The following is a 22,784-nucleotide window of genomic DNA, read 5'->3' on the forward strand; positions in this document are numbered from 1 at the left end:
TGGATCGCAGCTCATTCTATAACAGGGAGGCTGTTCTGAGTTACAGAGCAGACATTAGTTTACCTGCAATTATATTTTTCCCTCTAAAGGTAACAACATTCAATTGATATGTAATTATCAGCCTGAAATCAAGTAGCGTTATAATTTCAATGTGAAGGAAGATGTAAATTAGAGAGTTGCTGTTCTACCTTGAGATAAAAGAGCTTCAACTTATTGACCTACTTTCTTGTCTTTGTAAATATGAAGTGTGAACCACATAATCGAAGATTCCCATTCATAGGGCTAGAATGTAGAAAGTAGAACAGTGCACCACAGGAACAGTGGCATGGTGGTCGAGCTACTGGCTCAGAGACCCGGGTTCAATCCTGACCAGGGGTGCTTGTCTGTACGGAGTTTACAGTACGTTCTCCCTGTGACCTACATGAGTTTTCTCCAAGATCTTTGGTTTCTTCCCACACTCCAAAGATGTACAGGTTTGTAGGTTAATTGGCTTGTTATAAATGTAAAAATACTTGTCCCAATTGTGTGTCGAGTTGTGGTGATGTGAGGCGGATCGCTGGTTGGTACGGTCTCAGTGGGCCGTGTTATATCTCTAAACTAAGCTAAACTAAATTAAATAGGCTCTTCAGCCCATAATGTCTTGTGTGGACTATGATGCATAATTTGTGCCTCTTCTATCCTATCCTAGAGTCTACATCCCTATATTTCCTCCCAGTTTATGGGACTATCTAAATACCTCTAAAACATCACTATTGAACCTGCTTCAAGCACTTCCCCTGGCAGCACATTTCAGCACCTACTACTGTCCATGTATAAAGACTAGGGCGCTGACCTGTGCGCGGCTGCCCAGCCAGCAGCTGTCTGTCTTTTCATCTTTTTTTTATTTTTAGTTAGTTAAAGTGTTTTTGTTTCTGGAGTTCTAGACTTTTTTATGTGGGGTGGGGGGGGAGGGGGAAACTACCTTTCAGGGTCCCTACCTGGTCGGAGAGGCAGCTTTTCTCCGGGCTGCAGTTTCGACCCGTCCTTGCGGCCTACCAGCGGGCCTGGAGCAGCGTTTCCTGTCGGGGACCGCCCAGAACCACGGCTTCGGCAGCGGCACATCGCTGGAGCGCTATCGTGGAGCGGGCGATGCCTTGCCTGGGTCGCCGCGCTGGCGCTCCGGTGAGCTGAAGACCGCTGGGAACAACATCGCGGAGCTGCGGGTCTGAGGAGCGACCAGCTGCGGGCGGCGGCGCCGAACTGTACACCGGGAGCCTGGGATCTCGCGACGAGATCGCCAGTTGTGGAGCTCCAACCGGCGCGGCCTTGTTGGCTTTGGAAGCCGCGGCCTCCAGTACGGAAGCGGCCGTTCCAGGTGTCCCACGCCGCTGTGAGGATTCTCCCGACGCCGGAGCACCATCACCCGGCGAGAACGGCCAGGAACATCGGGCCTCCGTAGAGGCAACTGTGGAGGCCTCAATTGGCTCGACTATGGGTGAACTGGGGTTGGGGACTGGACTTTGTGCCTTCCCTCATGGTGGGAGCCATTGTGGGGGGATGTTCTTTATGTTTAAATCTCTTATTAATGTTATGTCTGTATTCTTTCTTAATGTGCTGCATTGGCAAGAAGCATTTCACTACACCTAGGTGTATGTGACCAATAAATAACCTTTGAACCTTTGAACCTTTGACTTGCCTCACAAATCTCCTTTTATACTTTCCCCCTCTCAACTTAAATCTATGCCCTCGAGTATATAACATTTCCACCCTGGGAAAAATACTTTGACAGATTACGCTATCTATGTGTCTCATAATTTTATAAGCCGACATTAGGTCACCCATCTGCTTCGATTGTTTCAGAGAAAACAATTCAAGTTTGTCCAACCTCTCCCTATAGCCAATACAGTCTAATCCAAGCAACATCCACCCTCTGCGCCCTCTCCAAAGCCCCCACATCCTTCATGTAATGGGGTGCCCAGAACTGCACACAATACTACAAATGTGACCTGACAAAGGTGACTTATGTACATCGGCGAGACCAAGCGCAGGCTCGGCGATCGCATCGCTGAACACCTCCGCTCAGTCTGCCTTAAACTACCTGATCTCCCAGTTGCTCAGCACTTTAACTCCCCTCCCATTCCCATCTGACCTTTCTGTCAGAGGGCCCCCTCCATTGTCAGAGTGAGGCCCAACGCAAATTGGAGGAACAACACCTCATATTTCGCTCGGGTAGCTTACACCCCAACGGTATGAACATTGAATTATCTAACTTCAAATAGCCCTTGCTTTCTCTTTCTCTCCATCTCCATCCCCTTCCCCTTCCCAGTTCTCCCACTAGTCTTACTGTCAACGACTACATTCTATCTCTGTCCTGCCCACTACCCTGACATCAGTCTGAAGAAAGGTCTCAACCCGAAACATCAGCCATTCCTTCTCTCCAGAGATGCTGCCTATCCCGCTGAGTTACTCCAGCATTTTGAGTCTATCTGTGACCTGACAAAGTTTTATAAAGCTGTAACATGGGTTCCCAGTTTTTCTACTCAATGCCCCAGTTTATTAACAACAAGACTAGGTTGTTAAATATTTGGGATGGGTATATTAGTCCAAGGGAAATATTGGAGGTCCAACAATGAAAATGGAAATAGTGGAGTTATTCTACGGGTCAGTTGATTTAAAGTTCCAGCCTAATACTTACTGATAAAGGCAGAAAAGAAATAATCAGGGTAGTAGAGAAACCAAGAGAGTTCAGTGGATCTGACAAAGCCAGAATAAAGAGCTGGGAATAATGCTGGATTAGCCCAGCTCGCAAGACATTCAAGTCTAATTTCCCTCCACAGATGCTGCCTGACCTAGTAAGTTCCTCTGGCACTTTGTTTGTCCAAAAGACATTTGGATGGCATGGTTGCACAGCGGTGGTGTTGCTGCCTTACAACGCCAGAGACCTGGGTTCCATCCTGACTACGGGCGCTGTGTGTACGGGGTTTGTACGTTCTCCCCGTGACTGCATGGGTTTTCCCCGGATGCTCCGGTTTCCTCCCACTCTCTAAAGACGTACAGGTTTGTAGGTTAATTGGCTTCAGGAAAAATTGTCCCTCGTGTGTCGGACCGTGCTAGTGTACGGGGATTTGAATTGCTAATAGCTCTGGATACACCACAGCTCACAAGATCATTACTCAGCGGCCATCCAATCCAAGTGTTTTGTTGGCTGCCTGTAAGCTTCCCAGAGTGCCCACTAGGGGGGCCTCTGGGTTATCCATTCATCCAGTTGCTTCAGAATTTCCCAGTTCACTCCTATACGTCTGCAGTTTTAGGGAAGTGGGAGAGCGAGAAGTGAAGTGGGAGGAGTGAGGGTGGGTGAGAGCAAGAATGCAAGAGAACTGTTGGGAAGTGAGAGAGAGGATGAAATGCCAAGGTCAGAAAACACGAAACAGAAGTGAAGGTTGGAAAAAGTAAGAAAGTAAGTAAGTTGGATAAAAGGTACAGAAGAGCAAAGCTGGAGATGATTTCAGTGAGAGATGGAAATGGAGGATGACAGAGAATCAATAAGAGTCGAAAAAGAGAACAGAGGAAGCATGTTTACAGATTATTAGGATTCGCTGACCAGGGAGAAATTGCAGAGATATGCTTTGGTGAACTGCTTGTCAATCCCTTTTTTAAATATCCTTCATCCCAGTTTCTGTGGGTAGAGCGAATGTTGTTCGTGGAAAATGACAAATTGAGGAGCTTTTTCAAAGAACGAAAAACTAGTTGCTGGAGCAACTTAGTGATTCAGACAGCATCTGTGAGGGGAAATGGATACTTGAGGTTTTGGGTTGAGATCCTTTTCTCTTTAATACCCCACCTGGGGCAGATCGCCATGTTTAAAAAGATGAGGAGAAGGAGTGGAGCAGGAGCTAACACATGGCGACGGAAGTTATAAGGTCATGTGATGGGAGTAGAATTAGGCCATTCAGCCCATCAAGTCCACTCTGCCATTCAATCATGGCTGATCTATCTCTCCCTCCTAACTCCATTCTCCTGACTTCTCCCCATAACCTCTGACACCCATACTAATCAAGAATCTATCTATCTCTGCCTTTAAAAATATCCACTGACTTTGCCTCCACAGCCTTCCATGTCAAAGAATTCCACAGATTCACCACCCTCTGACTAAAGTGAATCTGGGTGAGAACTTGGCCGGAGGACTGGAGAGCTGTAGAAATTACAGAGGAGGAGCAGTGATGGAGGGACTGAATGAACTCCTATCAAAGAGAGGAGAACTTATTAAAAGTGGGAATACCTCTGCAGCTTTGAGGTATTAGCCTTACAGCGCAAGAGATCTGGGTTTGATCCTGACCTTGGGTGCTGCCTGAGTGGAGTTTGTATGTTTTCCCTGTGACCGTGTGGGTTTTCTCCGGGTGCCCCTTTTTGCTGCCACATTCAAAGATGTGTGGGTTTGAAGATTAATTGGCCTCTGTAAAATTGCCCCTCGCGTATAGAGAATCGATGAGAATATGGGATAATATAAAACTCATGTGAATGGATAATTAGTGGTCGGCGAGGGCTCGGTGGGCTTAAGGTCCCGTTTCCAAAACGTATCTTTAAACTAAACCTTGAAGAGACTTTGCAGTGGAGCAGTAAACTGGAGACACAGGAGACTGAAGGTCCTGGAATTTGGGGCATAACCGAGATGCTGGAGAAACCCGGCGAATCAAGCCGCATCCGTGGAGAACAATGGGAAGACAACATCTAGGGCTGAGAGCTTTCACCACAACTGAAAGAGAGAGGGAGATAGCCAGTTGCAAGGAGGGGTGGGGGAAGGGAACTCTTTAATGGGCCTGTCCCACGTAAGCGATTTTTCAGTGGACTGCCGGCGACTGTCAAGTTGCCAGCAGTCGAATGAACAGCCGGCAACTGTCAGAGTGGGACACACACACAAACACATCGCTTCCTTCACCAGCCCGTGTGAATTTTTTAGACAGCGCTCCCCCCCGCTTCCCCTGTCTAAAAAATTCACAGGGTGCAAAGCCAAGGTGATACAGACACACATCGCAATGCAATGAACAGGAGGGTTGGCGCTGTAATTAAGATAGCTAAAGCACAGTGTACGGTAAGTCCTTTAAAAGAGGGGGGGAGAGGGGAGAGAAGGGGAGAGAAGGAGTGGAGACAACTTTTAAGACGCCAGAGAAACACGGCTGTGAAGCTCGGCGGACATTTAACTTATCCTTGGTTCTGAGAACTACTGCTTACCTTTTATTTTCCCAATGAGCCTATGAAATTCACCGGTCAGCACCGGCTGTAACGTACGAGAACTTCCGACCTCCTGGTGACCACCGTGAATTCTCGCTACTACCCACAAACTCAGCATCCGAGGTTAGGATTGAACCCAGGTTTGTGGCGCTGTGGGGCTAATGCTCCTGGGTGCGCCATTGTGCCACCCTGTTCCTGAGCAATACATCTGTTAAAAACAAAGTGCCAGATTAACTTGTTTAGTAAGGGTGCAGGGGTTATGGGAAGAAGGCAGGAGAATGGGGTTGAGAGGGAACGATTGATCAGCCACAATCAAATGGAGGAGTAGACTTGATGGGCCGAATGGCCTGATTCTGCTCCTAGCACTCATGAACTCAGCGGGTCAGGCAGCATCACCGGAGAACACGAATAGGCGATGTTTTGGGTCGGGACCCTTCTTCAGACTATCCATGTTCTCCAGAGGTGCTGCCTGATCTGATGAGTTACTCCAGCACTATGTGTCCTTTTGTGTAAATCAGCATCTGCAGTTCCTTCCTACACCCTTCTTTAGTCTGATGGAGGTGGCTGGTAGAAAGAGCTGAGGGGAAAGGATGGGGCAAGTGCTGTTAAGTGTTCAGGTTCAAACTAAGTTGATGAGGTGGTAAGTGACTGATTTCCCTCACGTCTAACTGGTTGTGCGTTTGTAAGCCAGTAGGCAGCCCAATTCCTTATCCACCCAGCCAGTGAACAAACTAACCTGAGTTACAGCTGCTGCAGACGCCAAGAGGTGGTCCTTCCAGTGGTGCAGACGCGGACAGCGTTTGTTATGCTTGCCCAGTTTTACACCTGGTGCTTTGTTAAGGCACTGATTATTATTCTGGAACACTTAGTTCGAACCTGAACACTAATTTAGAGCTGAAATTGTAAGCTCATTAGATAATTTAATTGTAGCGTAACAGGATAATTTATGCAAATGTGTGAAATTAGACAGCAATCTGCATTAAAGTTCAGTTCCGCGCTAACAATCCATAAAATAATGGCGTAAGTGGTGTTTTTTGAAAAATATAATTATCAATATAAGAGCAATGGTGGAATTGAACTCCCTTGTCTGATCTGAAATGTGCTCTGTTTCTCTGTATTTTCCAAAATGCCCATTGTTCAAACAGCCAATTTAAATCAACTGCTGGCCTGTGGACACAGTGGAAAGGACTGAAAACTTTGGAAAGCAATAGAAATCTCCAGGACATCTATTTCCTCCCAATCTTACTGGCCTGTTTTCTGGAAATGACAGTGGTTTCATCGTGCCTGATGTCGGAGCACATCTTTCACTTGCCCACTTTTCACACCAGATGTAAAACTGTGCCACCAAAACAAATGCCGCCTGCGGGTGAAAGTGTACATCAGTTGTTGAATTCTGAACTGCTAGCTCGTGAAGTTTGATGTTTAGCCCCTTGATTGCACCAAACCGAGGCCTCAGTCCTCTCTCGGGATCCTAATGCTGAGTTAGATGAAAGCTGAAGGTTGTGTGGACAGCACCCACAATGTCCGTATGCTCGTTAAAGAGAAACCAGCAAAGTTTTCAAGTTCAAGTGAGTTTATTGTCATGTGTCCCTGTATAGGACAATGAAATTCTTGCTTTGCTTAAGCACACAGAAAATAGTAGGCATTTACTACAAAACAGATAAATGTGTCCATATACCATGATATAAATATATACACACATGAATAAATAAACTGGTAGTGCAAATAACAGAAAGTGGTTGCTAATAATCAGAGTTTTGTCCGAGCCAGGTTTAATAACCTGATGGCTGAGGGGAAGTAGCTATTCCTGAACCTGGTTGTTGCAGTCTTCAGGCTCCTGTACCTTCTACCTGAAGGTAGCAGGGAGATCAGTGTGTGGCCAGGATGGTGTGGGTCTTTGATGATACTGCCAGCCTTTTTGAGGCAGCGACTGCGATAAATCCCCTCGATGGAAGGAAGGTCAGAGCCGATGATGGACTGGGCAGTGTTTACTACTTTTTGTAATCTTTTCCTCTCCAGGGCGCTCAAATTTCCGAACCAAGCCACGATGCAACCGGTCAGTATGCTCTCGACTGTGCACCTGTAGAAGTTAGAGAGAGTCTTCCTTGACAATCCGACTCTCCGTAATCTTCTCAGGAAGTAGAGGCGCTGATGAGCTTTTTTGATAATTGCGTTCGTGTTCTCGGACCAGGAAAGATCTTCAGAGATGTGCACCCCCAGGAATTTGAAGTTCTTGACCCTTTCAACCATCGATCCGTTGATATAAATGGGGCTGTGGGTCCCCCTCCTACTCCTTCCAAAGTCCACAATCAGTTCCTTGGTTTTGCTGGTGTTCAGGGGCCAGGTTATTGCGCTGGCACCATATGGACAGTTGCTCGATCTCTCTTCTGTACTCTGACTCATCCCCATCAGTGATACGCCCCACAATAGTGGTGGGTCCCATTTACTCATTTGCAACCACTTCCGTTTATGATCCTCAAGCATACATGTTACATTAGACACTGTACTCTATTCTGTGCTAATGTCAGACCAGTCAAAAAGTCATACAGCTCAGAAATAGGCCCATCGGCCTACCAAGCCTCTATAGAACATCAACCACCAGTTACACTAATCCAACACGAGTCCTATTTTTTTATTATCTATAATTTTTTACCCATGTACTGCGGCAATTTTGCAGGTGCAGGCTGCTGGATGTACAATTAGTCGCTACTGTGAAGTTGAGGTGTACAGTGGCACAGCTAACACAGCTATCCAACAGAGTCATAGAACTTTTCCGTTCAAAGATCAAGCCCTGCGACTGAATTTGTCCATGTTGACCAAACTGAGCAAGTCCCATTTGTCGGCGCTTGGCCCGTATCCCTTCAAAACGTTGCCATCCATCTACGCGACCAGGTGTCTTTTAAATGTCATAATTGTACCTGCCTCTACCACTTAATCTGACAGTTTGTTCTATATATGAACCACCATCTGCTGTGTGAAAACGTCGTCCCTCAGGTCTTCTCTCAATCTTTCTTTTCTCATATTAAATTTAGATCTCACTAGTTTTAGACTTTCCTACCGTGGGGAAAGGACTGCAGCAAGTTGCCTGATCTTAATCCACATGATTTTATATATCTCTATAAGGTCACCCCTCAGCCTTTTATGCTCCAGGGGAAAAAGTCCTAGCACTATCCGGCGTATTTTTATAACTCTAGATGTCCAATCGCAGTAACACCCTCACAATTTTTTTTTTGCACCTTCCGTTTTAATGACATACTTGGCACAAATCCGATAGAATTTTATGAAGAGGTTTCCAAGAGGATTGATGGGGACAGTGCAGAGGACATTATCTTTTTGGACTTTAGCAAGGCCTCTGACAAGGTCCCGTAAAGTAGGTTTGTCTGCAAGGTTAGATCGCAAGGTGAGTTAGCCAATTCAAAATTGACTTGGAGGGACGTCAAGTTGTGTGACAATAACTGCACACAGTTCAGCAGCTGTGTTCTCACCAACGACTTGTACAGTTGCATCATAACAAGGCCTTACCTTATCTTGCTGTCACTTTCTGCTCTCCCTCCTGGCTGCACCCTCTCACGTCCAAGCCTCTAGACTTATGCCCCTGTCCCACTTAGGAAACCTGAACGGAAACCTCTGGAGACTTTGCGCCCCACCCAAGGTTTCCGTGCGGTTCCCGGAGGTTTTTGTCAGTCCCCCTACCTGCTTCCATTACCTGCAACCTTCGGCAACCACCTGCAACCTCCGGGAACAGCACGGAAACCTTGGGTGGGGCGCAAGGTCTCCAGAGGTTTCCGTTCAGGTTTCCTAAGTGGGACAGGGGCGTTACTCTCAAAACGCAGCGCCTCTACACACAGCCACTCCGCTGAACCTTCACTTCTTCTTAATGGCTGCTCTGCCTCTCAAAGCCAATCAAGTAGTGGTCATTTAAACATTCCCTTACTGCTCTGCTGTGCTTCCTGGCTTGAATCTTACTCATTCTAGCTTTAAATTCACAGTTTAGTTTAGTTTAGAGATACAGCGTGGAAACAGGCTCTTTGGCCCACCAAGTCTGCGCTGACCATCAATCCCTGCACATGAACACGATCCTACCCTCACTAGGGACAATTTATGTTTATACCAAACAAATTCACCAACCTGTATGCCTTTGGGAAACCGAAGACCTCGGAGAAAAGCCATGGAGGTATTGGGAAAACGTAAAAACTCCGTACAGACAGCACCCGTAGTCAAGTTTGAACCTGGGTCTCTGGCGCTGTAAGGCAGCAACACCACCGCTGCACCACTGTGCCACCCTCTATTTTATTTAAATTGTAGCTCTCTGGTATATCTTGTTTTAGTTTAAACTGTACTCATTGGTGCTTGGGACACGGATACCCTTTCTTCAATCACTCTGAGGTTGGCTTTATACAGCCTGTGTGGTGCTTGGAGCACTGGACTGACTCCAGTGAGACAGACAACTTCTCGTAGCCTCGAGCAGTGTTTGCTGAGGTTCTGCCCCTGGAGTCCTCCAACGGCCTTGGACAGCCTGCTTAAATTCTTGTGTAGAAAGGAAATGCAGATGCTGGTTTATACCAAAGATGGACACAAAGTGCTGGGGTAACTCAGCAACTGAAGATGGACACAAAGTGCTAGAGTAACTCAACGACAGAAGATCGACAAAAAGTGCTGGAGTAACTCAGCGCCGAAGATAGACACAAAATACCCACTGCTTTGTGTCTATCTCTTGACATTCTTAACTATCTTTGATTATCAAAACTATACTAAACATAACTAATTACCAAAATTAAAAGAAGTTTATGCTAACAAACAATTTAAAACATTAAATTAACACTAACACTAACATACATTTAACTTTTCCACAGGTTTGGGGACCCCATCCAAATCTGTTTCTCCCACAGTCCTCTGGCATTAAAGTGTAGGGCAAGATGTGCAGGGCAAATGGACCCTTGGATGTGTTATATCCAGTGGATGTGTTATATCTGGACTTTCAGAAGTATTTCGATAAGGTCCCACGTAAGAGATTAGTATACAAACTTAAAGCACACGGTATTGGGGGTTCAGTATTGATGTGGATAGAGAACTGGCTGGCAGACAGGAAGCAAAGAGTAGGAGTAAACGGGTCCTTTTCAGAATGGCAGGCAGTGACTAGTGGGGTACTGCAAGGCTCAGTGCTGGGACCCCGAGCTATTTACAATATATATTAATGATCTGGATGAGGGAATTGAATGCAACATCTCCAAGTTTGCGGATGACACGAAGTTGGGGGGCAGTGTTAGCTGTGAGGAGGATGCTAGGAGGCTGCAAGGTGACTTGGATAGGTTGGGTGAGTGGGCAAATGCAAGGCAGATGCAGTATAATGTGGATAAATGTGAGGTTATCCACTTTGGTGGCAAAAACAGGAACGTAGACTTTTATCTGAATGGTGGCCGATTAGGAAAAGGGGAGATGCAACGAGACCTGAGTGTCATGGTACACCAGTCGTTGAAAGTAGGCATGCAGGTGCAGCAGGCAGTGAAGAAAGCAAATGGTATGTTAGCATTCACAGCAAAAGGATTTGAGTATAAGAGCAGGGAGGTTCTACTGCAATTGTACAGGGTCTTGGTGAGACCACACCTGGAGTATTGCGTACAGTTTTGGTCTCCTAATTTGAGGAAAGACATTCTTGCCATAGTACAGAGAAGGTTCACCAGACTGATTTCTGGGATGGCAGGACTTTCATATGAAGAAAGACTGGATAGACTTGGCTTGTACACGCTAGAATTTATAAGATTGAGGGGAGATCATATATAAACTTACAAAATTCTTAAGGGGTTGGACAGGCTAGATGCAGGAAGATTATTCCCGATGTTGGGGAAGTCCAGAACTAGGGGTCACAGTTTAAAGATAAGAGGGAAGTTTTTTAGGACCAAGATGAGAAAATCATTTTTTACACAGAGAGTGGTGAATCTGTGGAATTCTCTGCCACAGAAGGTAGTTGAGGCCAGTTCATTGGCTATATTTAAGAGGGAGTTAGATGTGGCCCTTGTGGCTAAAGGGATCAGGGGGTATGGAGAGAAGGCAGGGATGGGATACCGAGTTGGATGATCAGCCATGATCAAATCGAATGGCGGTGCAGGCTCAAAGGGCCGAATGGCCTACTCCTGCACCTATTTTCTATGTTTCTATGTTTCTGCCTGGGACTGCCCACTACTGGGCTTCCAGTGGTGGAGCAAGACTACGGCTTCCAGGTGTTGGTGTGCTTTCACCTTTCACTGGGCACGAGCAGCAATCTAATATATGGTGAGCTGTGAATGGCCGGTTGCCAGTGGTTCACTTTGTAGCAGTCAGCACGAGTCTGTGATTGTGTTAACTAGGATTGCTTTCTCTCTGTTATCCCACTTGTTCGTTTGCTGCCCAGAAAGTGAAGCAGCTGGATTGGTACTTATTAAGAATCGCCCTGAAGGCCAGAATGTCTTTGGCCAGGCTGGTATTTACGGTGTATCAATAATGGTATAACATTAAGTTGGCAACCAATTTAATGTTGTAAAGTGGTTCACTGTCAGGGAAAATCTGTCACTCACCCACATCAGGGGCAAATGGCTGAAAGCTTGCCCATTGGTGTAACGGAGGAGGGGCCAAAATGGAGCGCTAGAGATGTTTCGGAGAGGAACCTGTGAGCTTAGAGCCCCTGGAAGGTGAAGGTATGGCTGTCAACAGTGGAAGAGGAAAAAATGATTGAATACAATAGAGCAGACTTAAAGGACTGCAGAGACCAGGAATTGCTGGAAGATGTTACCAAGAATGCAAGTATAATATATATAAGATGAGAATTGTAGTATTGAGGTGATATAGGTCCAAGAGCCAGTAAATTAGTTCATAGGTTTCAGTAGGAGTTGGGGGTTTGGAAAGCGGGGTTTTTGATTTATTGAGTGTTGATGGTGAGAGGTCATCTCTATTGGATATAGCCAATGGTTTAGTTTAGTTTAGTTTGCTTTAGAGACACAGCGCAGAAACAGGCCCTTTGGGCCAGCGGGTCCGCGCCGACCAGCAATCCCCGACCATTAACACTATCCTACACTATACTAGGGACAATTTACAATGATACCGAGCCTACATAGCTGTACGTCTTTGTCGTGTGGGAGGAAAGCAGAGATCCCGGTGAAAGCACATGGGAAGAACGTACAAACTCACTAGGGACAATTTATGTTTATACCAAACCAATTCACCAACCAAAACTGTACGTCGTTGGGAAACCGAAGATCTCAGAGAAAAGCCATGCAGGTCACGGGGAGAACGTACAAACTCCTCACAAGCACCCGTAGTCAGGATTGAACCTGGGTCTCTGGCGCTGTAAGGCAGCAACTCCACCGCTGCACCACTGTGTGGAAAGGAAATGCAGGTGCTGGTTTACACTAAAGATGGACACAAAGTGCTGGAGTAACTCAGCAACTGAAGAAGGACACAAAGTGCTGGAGTAACTCAGTGACAGAAGATCGACAAAAAATGTTGGAGTAACTCAACGCTGAAGATAAACACAAAATATCCAGCACTTTGTATCTATCTTTTGAAATTCTTAACTATCTTTGATTATCAAAACTACACGCAGGTCATGGGAAGAATGTATAAACTCCGTACAGACAAGCACCTGTAGTCAGGATCGAACCCGGGTCTATAGCAAAGTTAGGCAGCAACTCTATCACTGCACCACCATGCTGACCAATAGTCCAGAAAAACTATGAGTCCATCACCAGCAAAATCTCATGAATGCTGAAATAAGAGAGTTTTACCACAGGTTGTTTTCTCTCTTTCTCAGTGAAAGTTTCCAGAACTTTCTGCCCTTGTAATATCCTTGGGGTGCCTTGAGATAACCCAAGCTTTGTGAAACAAGTAAGAAGGAACTGCAGATGCTGGTTTAAACCAAAGATAGACACAAAAAGCTGGAGTAACTCAGCGGGACAGGCAGCATCTCTGGAGTGAAGGAATGGGTGACGCTTCGGGTCGAGACCCTTCTTCAGACATCTTTGTGAAATGTACAGGTTCTGGAACTGTGGGGTGTGGAGGAGAAGCAGGGAGGGGGGGGACCTGTGGTTTTGGATATCCACAAAGCTGTAGCATTCACTATACTTCACAACAAAAGCTTTTCATTGTACCTTGCTCCATGTGACAATAAACTAAACTAAACCAAACTGTTGTAAGATGATGGCATCATGTCCCACTGTTTATCCTCAGAAACCTTTTAAAACGCTGACATAGAGAAGATGTTGGTTTACAGTTGGCACGGATTTAGGTTGGTTCAAAAGCAAAAAGCAGATGCTGCGTAGAGTTTAGTTTTCAGTATCTCAATCCACATACATCTCTTTAGGAAAGGATAATCGATTGAGACAATTTCATACCTGAAATATCATTAAAATGAAATAACTCCAATTTAACGACTGAAATTATTTAATCACTTGGAATATAATTGAGACTTTGCAACATCAAGCATTATGTCAAACAGCTGATACAGGTACCAGATAGAAGTAATGCTATCTGAGGCTGGGGACAGTGAAAAGAACATTAGATCAAAGTAAAACTTCTCAGCCACAGTTATTGGTGAGGATGAACTGGTCATTCATCAGATGTTATCCCTCAGATGGATCATTGATGGTTTGACAGAGTTGTGAGGGTACAAGGGATTCAACACAGCAGAAGGAATAGTGAGGGAGGGAAGAGTATAATTTAAGTTTAGTTTAAGGAAGCAGCATAGAAACAGGCACTTCAGCCCACCAATTCCATGTCATCCATCAATCACCAGTTCCCATTTTTTAAACCAGCCCTTGCATGATGAGTCAAATGGGATAATTTACAGAGACCAATTAATCTACAAAGCACATGCCTTTGGGGTGTGGGGGGAAAAAACAAAGCACCCGGAGGAAACTTACATAGTCACAGGGAGAACATGCAAACTCCACACAGACAGCACCCTTGGTCAGGATGGAACCCTCATCTCTGCCGCAGTGAGGCAGCAGCACAACCGGCTGCACCACTGTGCTGCCCATATCATAGCATCGGCCTAAATATTAAAGTAACTTTAAACCCTCAACTTCAATCAAAACCTTGATTCAGGTCCTTAGTCCTGAATGAGGACGACCTTATTCTTTAGTTCTTATTATGCTGCAGAATAAGGAATTATCTTGTCATTTACTAAAAACTATAATCATGTACTTTTGGTACAGTTGGCTATAATCAGAATACTGGCCTATCATGAGACATCATAATAAGACATCAGTCCTCCAGGTGTGATGAGCTTACACTGTAAGAGACTCCAAATTTTGCGATGTGTGATGGGGACTTGCATTGTAACGACTCGTTTTAATTGCATTGCAGCTGCAGAAGGCAATAATCGACCACGTGTCGGACTCTTTCCTGGACACCACCGTCCCTCTCCTGGTCCTGATTGAAGCTGCAAAAAGTGGGAATGAAAAGGATATCAATGAATACGCGGCTATATTCAGAGAGCACGCCAGTAAACTGGTGGAGGTAAGAGTCAGGACATTAGACTCCTTACATCTTGTATTACACGTTGTCATTGTGAATCAAGAGGACAATTGATGGCGCTCTGAGGGGTGTTTCCAAACATTACATTTATTTGCAATCTTATACTCCTTAGAGAACTTCTTAGAGCCAAGAGTATTTATTTGTCAAATGCAATAGCACTGGAACAATGAAATACTTACTTGCTCCAGCTTTACAAACAAATAAATGAAACAACACGACAAATAGATATACAATATCCGGGTGGCGCCTCGACGGCAGCCTCGTCTACAGTTTGTCTGTCCTTTTCGTCTTTTTTGGGGTATTTTTATTGTGTTTAAAAAGTTTGTGTTAATGTTCTCTGGTTTGTTTTATGTGGGGGGGGGGGGGGTGGGGGAAACTTTTTTTCAATCTCTTACCCTGCCGGAGATGCGATTGTTTTCTGGGTCGTATCTCCGGTCGCTCTGCGACCTAAAATCATGGAGCTGGAGGCCTGCTCGGGACTGACTTTGAGGCCCACCGCGGGGCGTGGACTTACCATCAGAGCCGATCCCTTGCCTGGGATCGATGCTCCAACTGCGGCCTGCGAACTTTAACATCAGGAGCTCGCAGTCTCGGGAGAGACCGAGTCGGGAGCTCCAAAAGCCCTCACGACGTTCGACAAGCCCCGACCCGAGGTGAGTTCGCCCGGCGCGTGGAGCTGACATCCCCCCGATGCAATGGCTTGATCGCCCCGACGAGGAAGCCCGCTGCCGGCTACGGGAGTAAGAGAGTCCCGTCAACGGAAGGTTAGAGGCCCCCGACCACTAGAGGTCAAAGAAGTGAAGAGGTTGAACTTTTTTTCGCCTTCCATCACAGTGAGGAATGTGGAGGAGTCACTGTGGTGGATGTTTATGTTAAAATGTATTTTGTGTGTTCTGTTGCTTTTTATTAGTATGACTGAATGGCAAATCAAAATCCTTGTATGTTGCAAAATATACTTGGCTAATAAAGTATGATTATGATTATAAAATATCAGTTATTCTTGGTAAAACAGATCATGATAGTGCAAGGATCGAGACCCTTCTTCAGACCCAACTGACAGGTACCGACAGCCAATCCACTGTTTTTCACAACAGTTCTCCTACCGTGCCCTGTGTTGCACACTGGGTGGCATGAGTCAGGCCTTCGCTCTGACTCTCCCACAGCTCCGGGCCTCGTTCACCCAGACCTGCAATGGACCCCAACTTTACTTCATTCCACGCCCTCAACATATGCTTCATTGCTTACCTGGATCACAAGCTTGCCTGTCTCCAGACCGGTCCCTCCACTGACATTCCTCGACTCGATTGCCCACTGGCCCAGGGCTCCACTGCCACACCGCACCACCTGCCGGATCACCACGGGGCCGAGACCTGGAATGCCATCGCCGCCACGAGGAGTCTGAAGGTGGGTTGTAACCCGAAACGTCACCCATTCCTCCTCTCCAGAGATGCTGCTGGTCCGTGCTTGTTTGGAAGATCTTTGAGGAATGTTAGATGCAGTTGGCTTTACTTGGAGAGGAGATGGGTGCCATCAACGCACACAAAGCATGGGTCCAAATCAAATAGAATTAGACAGCTGGATAAACAGTCTACAGGAGGAACTCAAGTGGTAAGGCAGTGTTTGTGATGGGAAATTGATAGTCGACGTTTGGGGCCAAGATCCTTCCACAAGATTCAAGATTCCAGCATCTGCAAGATTCCAGCATCTTGCTCAAGATTCCAGCATCTGCAGTCCCCTTTATCTCCTTTAGACAGCTGAATAGTTTGTGAAAGGTTTCCTGGGCAAATTTCTATAGAGGTATTGAGCAGGTTCTGTTTTTACATACATCCATAAGTTGATTTTGTCAAAAGTTGAGAATCACTCAAAATCATTCAATACGGTAACTATACCTCAATGTATTATAATGAATGGTGTTGAAGACGGCTAATCAACATGATTACTTTATTGTCTTCCCCTGCCGAGCTACTAAGGTATCGAGTCAGTAGGTCCCACACTCAATGACTGATTTTGATGGGCATGAAGTATCAGTAAATGCTACATTTGATTGTATTGTTGCACAAGTTTCAATAGACGTGATTGCTTGTCAATTTACAAAGCAACTCTCTTAAGGAGCGGCCAATATGAAAGTGGGAGCATGTACTCTTAGGATTCACTGATGTCTGATCACTGGAAATAGGTTTACAGGTAAACAGAGCTTTTTCTCAAGACTGGTTCTTATTTGAATTTAATAATATTTACCGGAGCTCATTATGTGTGGAGTGCCCGTAAGTCGGGCACTCGTAAGCTGGGAGGTCCTGTGAGTAAAGTGCTGTGGCAATATCCTGATAATATCTAAATGAAAATAAAAAAGGCTGGAAGCACTCAGCAGATCCGGTAGCGACTGTGAAAAAAATCGGTGGGGTCTTGATCCACAGTTGCTGCCATTAGTGGTGCGGCACAATGGCGCATCTGGTAGAGGCACTGCCTCACACTGCCAGAAATCAATCCCGGCCCTGGATACTGTCTGGAGTTTGTATGTTCTCCCCGTGACTGCATGTTTTCCTCCGGGTACTCCGGTTTCCTCCCACATCCCAAAGATGTGTGGGTTTGTAATTGGCTTCTGTAAATAGTCCCTAATGTGTAGGGGAAGTGGGATTGCATAGAACTAGTGCGAATGGGTGATCAATGGCTGATGTCGACTCGGTGGGCCAGAGGATCTGTTTCCATGCTGTATCTCATGCTGCACAGCGGTAGAGATGTTGCCTTACAGCGCCAGAGACCTGTTTTCGATTGTAACTATGGGTGCTGTCTGTACGGAGTTTGTACATTCTCCCTGAGGCTGCATGGGTTTCCTTCGGAGTTCTGGTTTCTATAAAGTTCGTAAGTCATAGGAGCAGAATTAGGCCATTCGGCCCATCGTGTCTACCCCGCAATTCAATCATGGCTGATCTATTGTTCCCTCTCAGCTCCATTCTCCTGCCTCCTCCCCAGAACCTTGGGCACCTTCAATAATAAAGAACCTGGCAATCCCTGTTTAAAAAATACCCACTGCCACAGTCATCAGTGGCAAAAAAATCCACAGATTCACCACCCTCTGACTAAAGGGCCTGTTCCACTTGGTGATTTTTTTCGGCGACTGCCGGCATCATTTACTGACGTATCAGGTCACCAAAAGATTTTCGCCGTGATGCGGCGTGATGCGGTGGTGATGCTGCGTGACGCGGCATGATGCGGTGGTGATGCTGCGTGACGCGGCGTGATGCGGTGGTGATGCTGCGTGACGCGGCGTGATGCGGTGGTGATGCTGCGTGACGCGGCATGATGCGGTGGTGATGCTGCGTGACGCGGCATGATGCGGTGGTGATGCTGCGTGACGCGGCATGATGCGGTGGTGATGCTGCGTGACGCGGCGTGATGACGTATGAGTGTTTTTTCAAGTGTCGCAACATTTCTTTTGTCACCGCTGGATTTTGAATTGGCGACACTGATATGACGCCGGCAGTCGCCGAAAAAATCGCCAAGTGGGACTGGCCCTTAAAGAAATTCTTCTTCAATTCCTTTTCCTCCCACATTCCTAAGACGTGTGGGTTTGTAGGTAAATTGGCTTCTGTAAATTGTCTCCAGTGTATAGAATAGAACTAGTGTATGGGTGATTGCTGGTTGGCATGGATTCGGTGGGCCGAAGGGCTTGTTTCCATGCTGTACCTCTAAACTAAACCAAACTAAACCAAACCCAAGTAACTAAACTTGCTGTATATTTCCAATGTTTTCTGCTTTTATTCCAAATTCCCAGCATAGGCAATTAATTACATATTCATTTATTTATAATACTGATGCGAACAACAAGAAAGTAAGGATATTTCAAGTTTCTAAACCACTGTCAATTTAGAATGTTGGCAATTTATTCTGAAGAAAACCAGAAACCTTACTAGAAAAAACAATTTGTTTAATGTGGATTTTCTTGTCTGTAGCAATGAATAGTCATAAAAAAGTCACATCAATAGATGAAGACATTGACAATCAGAAGTTGTTTTTCTCTTGAAAATCCTTTCTTCTGCCCTCCTGAACTCTCAGCAGCTGAGAGATGTGGGCATTGGGAATATTACACCAAGATAGAAGCTCCAAAAACAATTCATTACAACAAAAGACACAAAGTGCTGGAGCAACTCACGGGTCAAGCAGCCTCTCTAGAGAACATGGATAGGTGATGCTTGGGACCCTTCTTCAGACTGAAGGGCCCTGATCTGAAACATCACCTGTCCATGTTCTCCGGAGATGCTGCTGACCCGCTGAGTTACTCCAGCACTTTGTGTCCTTTCCTGTAAACCAGCATCTGCAATTCCTTATGTGTCAATTCAATATATATCAAATCTCTGCTGTTGTTAATGCTTTACGGAGCGGAGCCCTTCTAACGTGATTGAAAAGACACTTGGCTGAGGGACAATTTCTTCCCCATTTCGGACATGAGCACATCCAAACCTTACCTCCTGTTTGTTCTTAGACTGGTAAAAATTCTGTCCATTTCTCCTACAGTCAGCTGGGATGATGAAGGGTGGAACAGTTAGCAAACAACTGCGGATTATCAACGAGTAGGTTGAAAATAATGAATGGAAAAAGAGAACAGAAAATTCAGTGAAAATTAAACCATGATGGGATGCCCACCATAACTGCATGAGGAGCATTCCAAAGTCCCATTTGTAATGGAAAGGACCTCTTCAAAAATTGACTTCTTGCTTTCAATTGTGCTTAACTTAATTATCAATACTATTGTTCAATGTGTGATGTAGTGATATTCACTGACGACCTTTGTTTGAATGTGGCAAGATAGCATTACAAAGAAAATTCCTCTTCGATTTTTGTCAAATGCAACAGAATTGATGTTTGAAATGATGAGAAGGAAAGAATATGGTCATCAAACAACAGCATGGTAAGTAATATAAATCAGACCTCATAGGGAGAACATTGGCTTCTCTAACGTCAAGTAATCCTTGCTTTCCTTCTCTCTCCATTCCTTACCCTTCCCAGTTCTCTGACCAGTCTTACTGCCTCTGGCTACATTTTATCTCTGTTTGCTTTGTTGTTCCCTTCTCCCAGTTAACAATGATCTATCCTACATTTTCCTTGAACTCCATTCCCTTTGCCCTGTTTTCACACCTTCACACTTCCTTATCTATCTATCTCTCTCCCCCCCTGACATCAGTCTGAAGAAAGGTCTCGACCCGAAACATCACCCATTCCTTCTCTCCAGAGATGCTGCCTGTCCCGCTAAGTTACTCTAGCATTTTGTGTCTATCTCATAGGGAGAAGATTGATACATAGGGCCAACTGTACAAAATATTTCATGCTGTTCCCTAGAATTATAGGCAATGCAAACCACAATGTCACCACAATTTCTACAATTGTCCAAGTACTTTATATTCCTTTAAGTACTTTGTGGCTATTTTCAACCCCCAATGTCAGCAATGAAGCTAATGTGAACAACCCACTAATTCCAGATAAACCACAGGGTCTGTTCATTGTTTTGAGACGTGAAATATCTGAAGTTGGTTTCCATCTTCAATGTGCCACCACCATCACAGCCTTTGGTCATTTGATTCAGAGGGAATTGGAAAATCGACACCTCATTCTTAGCACAAGACGCATGATGTACCCGACAAATAGTGATTCTAGCCCTCCGATATGCTTCTGTGATTCGGGCCACCTACTGCAAGCATCTCAAAACACTGGAAAAATAACACCAATGCTGCCTGTGCAAAATCCTCCAAATTTACTGGAAAGATAAGTAAACCGAGCGTCCTTTCCCTGGGCAATGTTCTGGATACGTCCTGACTCTCTTTACACCGAGAGCTCGCAGTCTCGGTAGAGGCTCGTCGGGAGCTACACCGACGCAGAGGCTCGACGCGGGGTTCGATCGCCGGCGCGGGGGAACTGACATCCCCCCCGATGCAGGACGTGATCGACCCGAGGCGGAGGGCCCGCCGCAGGCTACGGGAGTCAAGGTTGTTCCGTCAACGGAGGGTTCGAGGCCCCTGATCGCGGGAGAGCAAAGGGAGGAGATTTGAACTTTTTTTCGCCTTCCATCACAGTGAGGAATGTAGTGGAGTCACTGTGGTGGATGTTTATATTAAAATGCGTTTTGTGTGTCTGTTGCTTTTTATTTGTTTGACTGACTAGGCAAATGAAATTCCTCGTATGTTACAAAACATAAAGTGTTATTGTGATTGTGAATGATTGATTACCTTCAGCCGGCCAAGTTGGGCAGGCCTGACGCCATTGCCCTGAAATAAAATGTATTCTGTACTCTGTCAGGTAGAAACAAACAAAAACAAACACAGGGATATGCTTGTCTTCTTGAAGAAGTGCAAATTCCTGTGTGTCTGTGGGCCATGACCAAAAAAATGGAGAACGGCCATTCAAAATGGCATCAAGAACATTGTGGCTGTGCACAGGGAAGCTCTGTATAGGCAATGGAAGGAGTGCACCACCTCACAAACTATAACCACAAGCCTGTCCCACCATCCACCTCCTGGTCCCATCAATGGGAGAACACACAATTCCCACATTGGCCTCCTTTGCCACCTCAAAATCCAGGGGATTTGGAGTGGGAGGAATTGAGAATGATGACATGTTAATGCACTGTCATACTAATACATTCCCAAATGTAAATTAACATTTGCAACATCATTTTTTTTTTGAAGTCAAGAGAAAAATTGCTGAGATAAGAGTGCTGGATAGGTTACTGAAAGAACTTAGTTTCAAATAATGTGAACGGGCATTGGTTTATTGACAATTAAACAGGCTAATTAATCAACTGGCAACATACCAGTCCCACAGGGATACATTAAAGAGCCTGACTAATTGGCTTTGTTCAACACTCACAGCCTTCAAATGTTGAGATGAAACACCTAACAACTGCAGCAAACACATTTAGTGTTTGAGTTGTACGAGACCAAGCCAATTACAAGGCCTCTCCGAGTGACAAACATATCAAGCGATAGCTGTTGGCTTATTTTATTGTGTAGGAAGGAACTGCAGATGCTGGTTTAAACCAAAGATAGACACAAAATGCTGGAGAAACTTCTTCAAAGAAGAAGTGTCTCGAACTTCAAGTAACCCTGGCATTCCCTCTCTATCTATCCCTCTCCTACCCAAGACACTGATAATTGCACGTTTCTAAGATTCCTCCCGGTCCAGTTTCAGTAAAAACACTGAATCAAGCACTTGAATCAACTAAATTTTATTTTACCAAAAGTGGATCACAGATCACACACTGTACATATCCCACCGCGGGTTCGATCCTTGCGTCTGCCTGTCAAGCCCTCTAGGCCTCGCTCCTACATTGGCACTCCAGAAGGGTATGCGGTCCTGAGCGCTATTCTAGAAAATCGACGCTGAGCCTCGTGGTTGCGGACTTTTATAGGTCCCGGGACCTCGAGGGCCGAACCATATGGAGGTGGTCTCTTAATCAGCCAATTACAGATATCGATTAACCCATACATAACAGGCATTTCCCTAACCCAATGATACAACAGTTCAATACATTGTATCCACAATGGACTTCGAGATGAAGTCAACTTGGAAACATTTACCCTGATTAACAGAAAACTCAGACAAGGCTCAACATCTCATCCAATCAACACTTACCAAAGTCAGACTCTGCAACATTATTTACAACTATTTACAAGGTATATGTCTGGTTTGCAGCCATCCAATCCATTCTATGCATTTTGCACTAGATTGACAGGGTTTGTAGGGCTTTCCATTCTTTGCTTGCAAATTGTATCTAAGCTCCAGACACTCTGGCACCTCTTCCCAGCATGTCCCAGCTCTGCAGGGAGTAATTCCAGTTTGACCAAATCTCCCGGCAACCCTGAAACTTAACCCCATTTTGAAGTCCTAGCTGGTCCAATTTAGCCAGGATTAACACATGAGCTTCTCGTTTTCACCCAACAAACAGCTAACAATGGCCTGTTCCGTTTATTATCGTTACTTTTTTGCATATCTTTCATTCGTTGTTCTTTATCTCTCTACACCATCGTCTATATCTCTCGTTTCTCTTATCCCTAACCAGTCTAAAGAAGGGTCTCGAC

At 45.4% G+C, this 22,784-nt stretch overlaps 1 protein-coding gene across 1 annotated transcript in view; it reads left to right on the forward strand.

Moving 5' to 3' along the window:
- ctnna3 (catenin alpha 3) overlaps positions 1–22,784 on the forward strand; it is a 1,079,953-nt gene that overhangs the window by 530,771 nt on the left and 526,398 nt on the right. The window contains exon 9 of the mRNA XM_033034268.1: positions 14,545–14,697. Coding sequence (XP_032890159.1) covers positions 14,545–14,697 — 153 coding nt within the window. The remainder of the gene's footprint in view (positions 1–14,544; positions 14,698–22,784) is intronic.

Source organism: Amblyraja radiata, chromosome 15, assembly GCF_010909765.2.
Source record: "Amblyraja radiata isolate CabotCenter1 chromosome 15, sAmbRad1.1.pri, whole genome shotgun sequence".
Lineage (NCBI taxonomy): Eukaryota > Metazoa > Chordata > Chondrichthyes > Rajiformes > Rajidae > Amblyraja > Amblyraja radiata.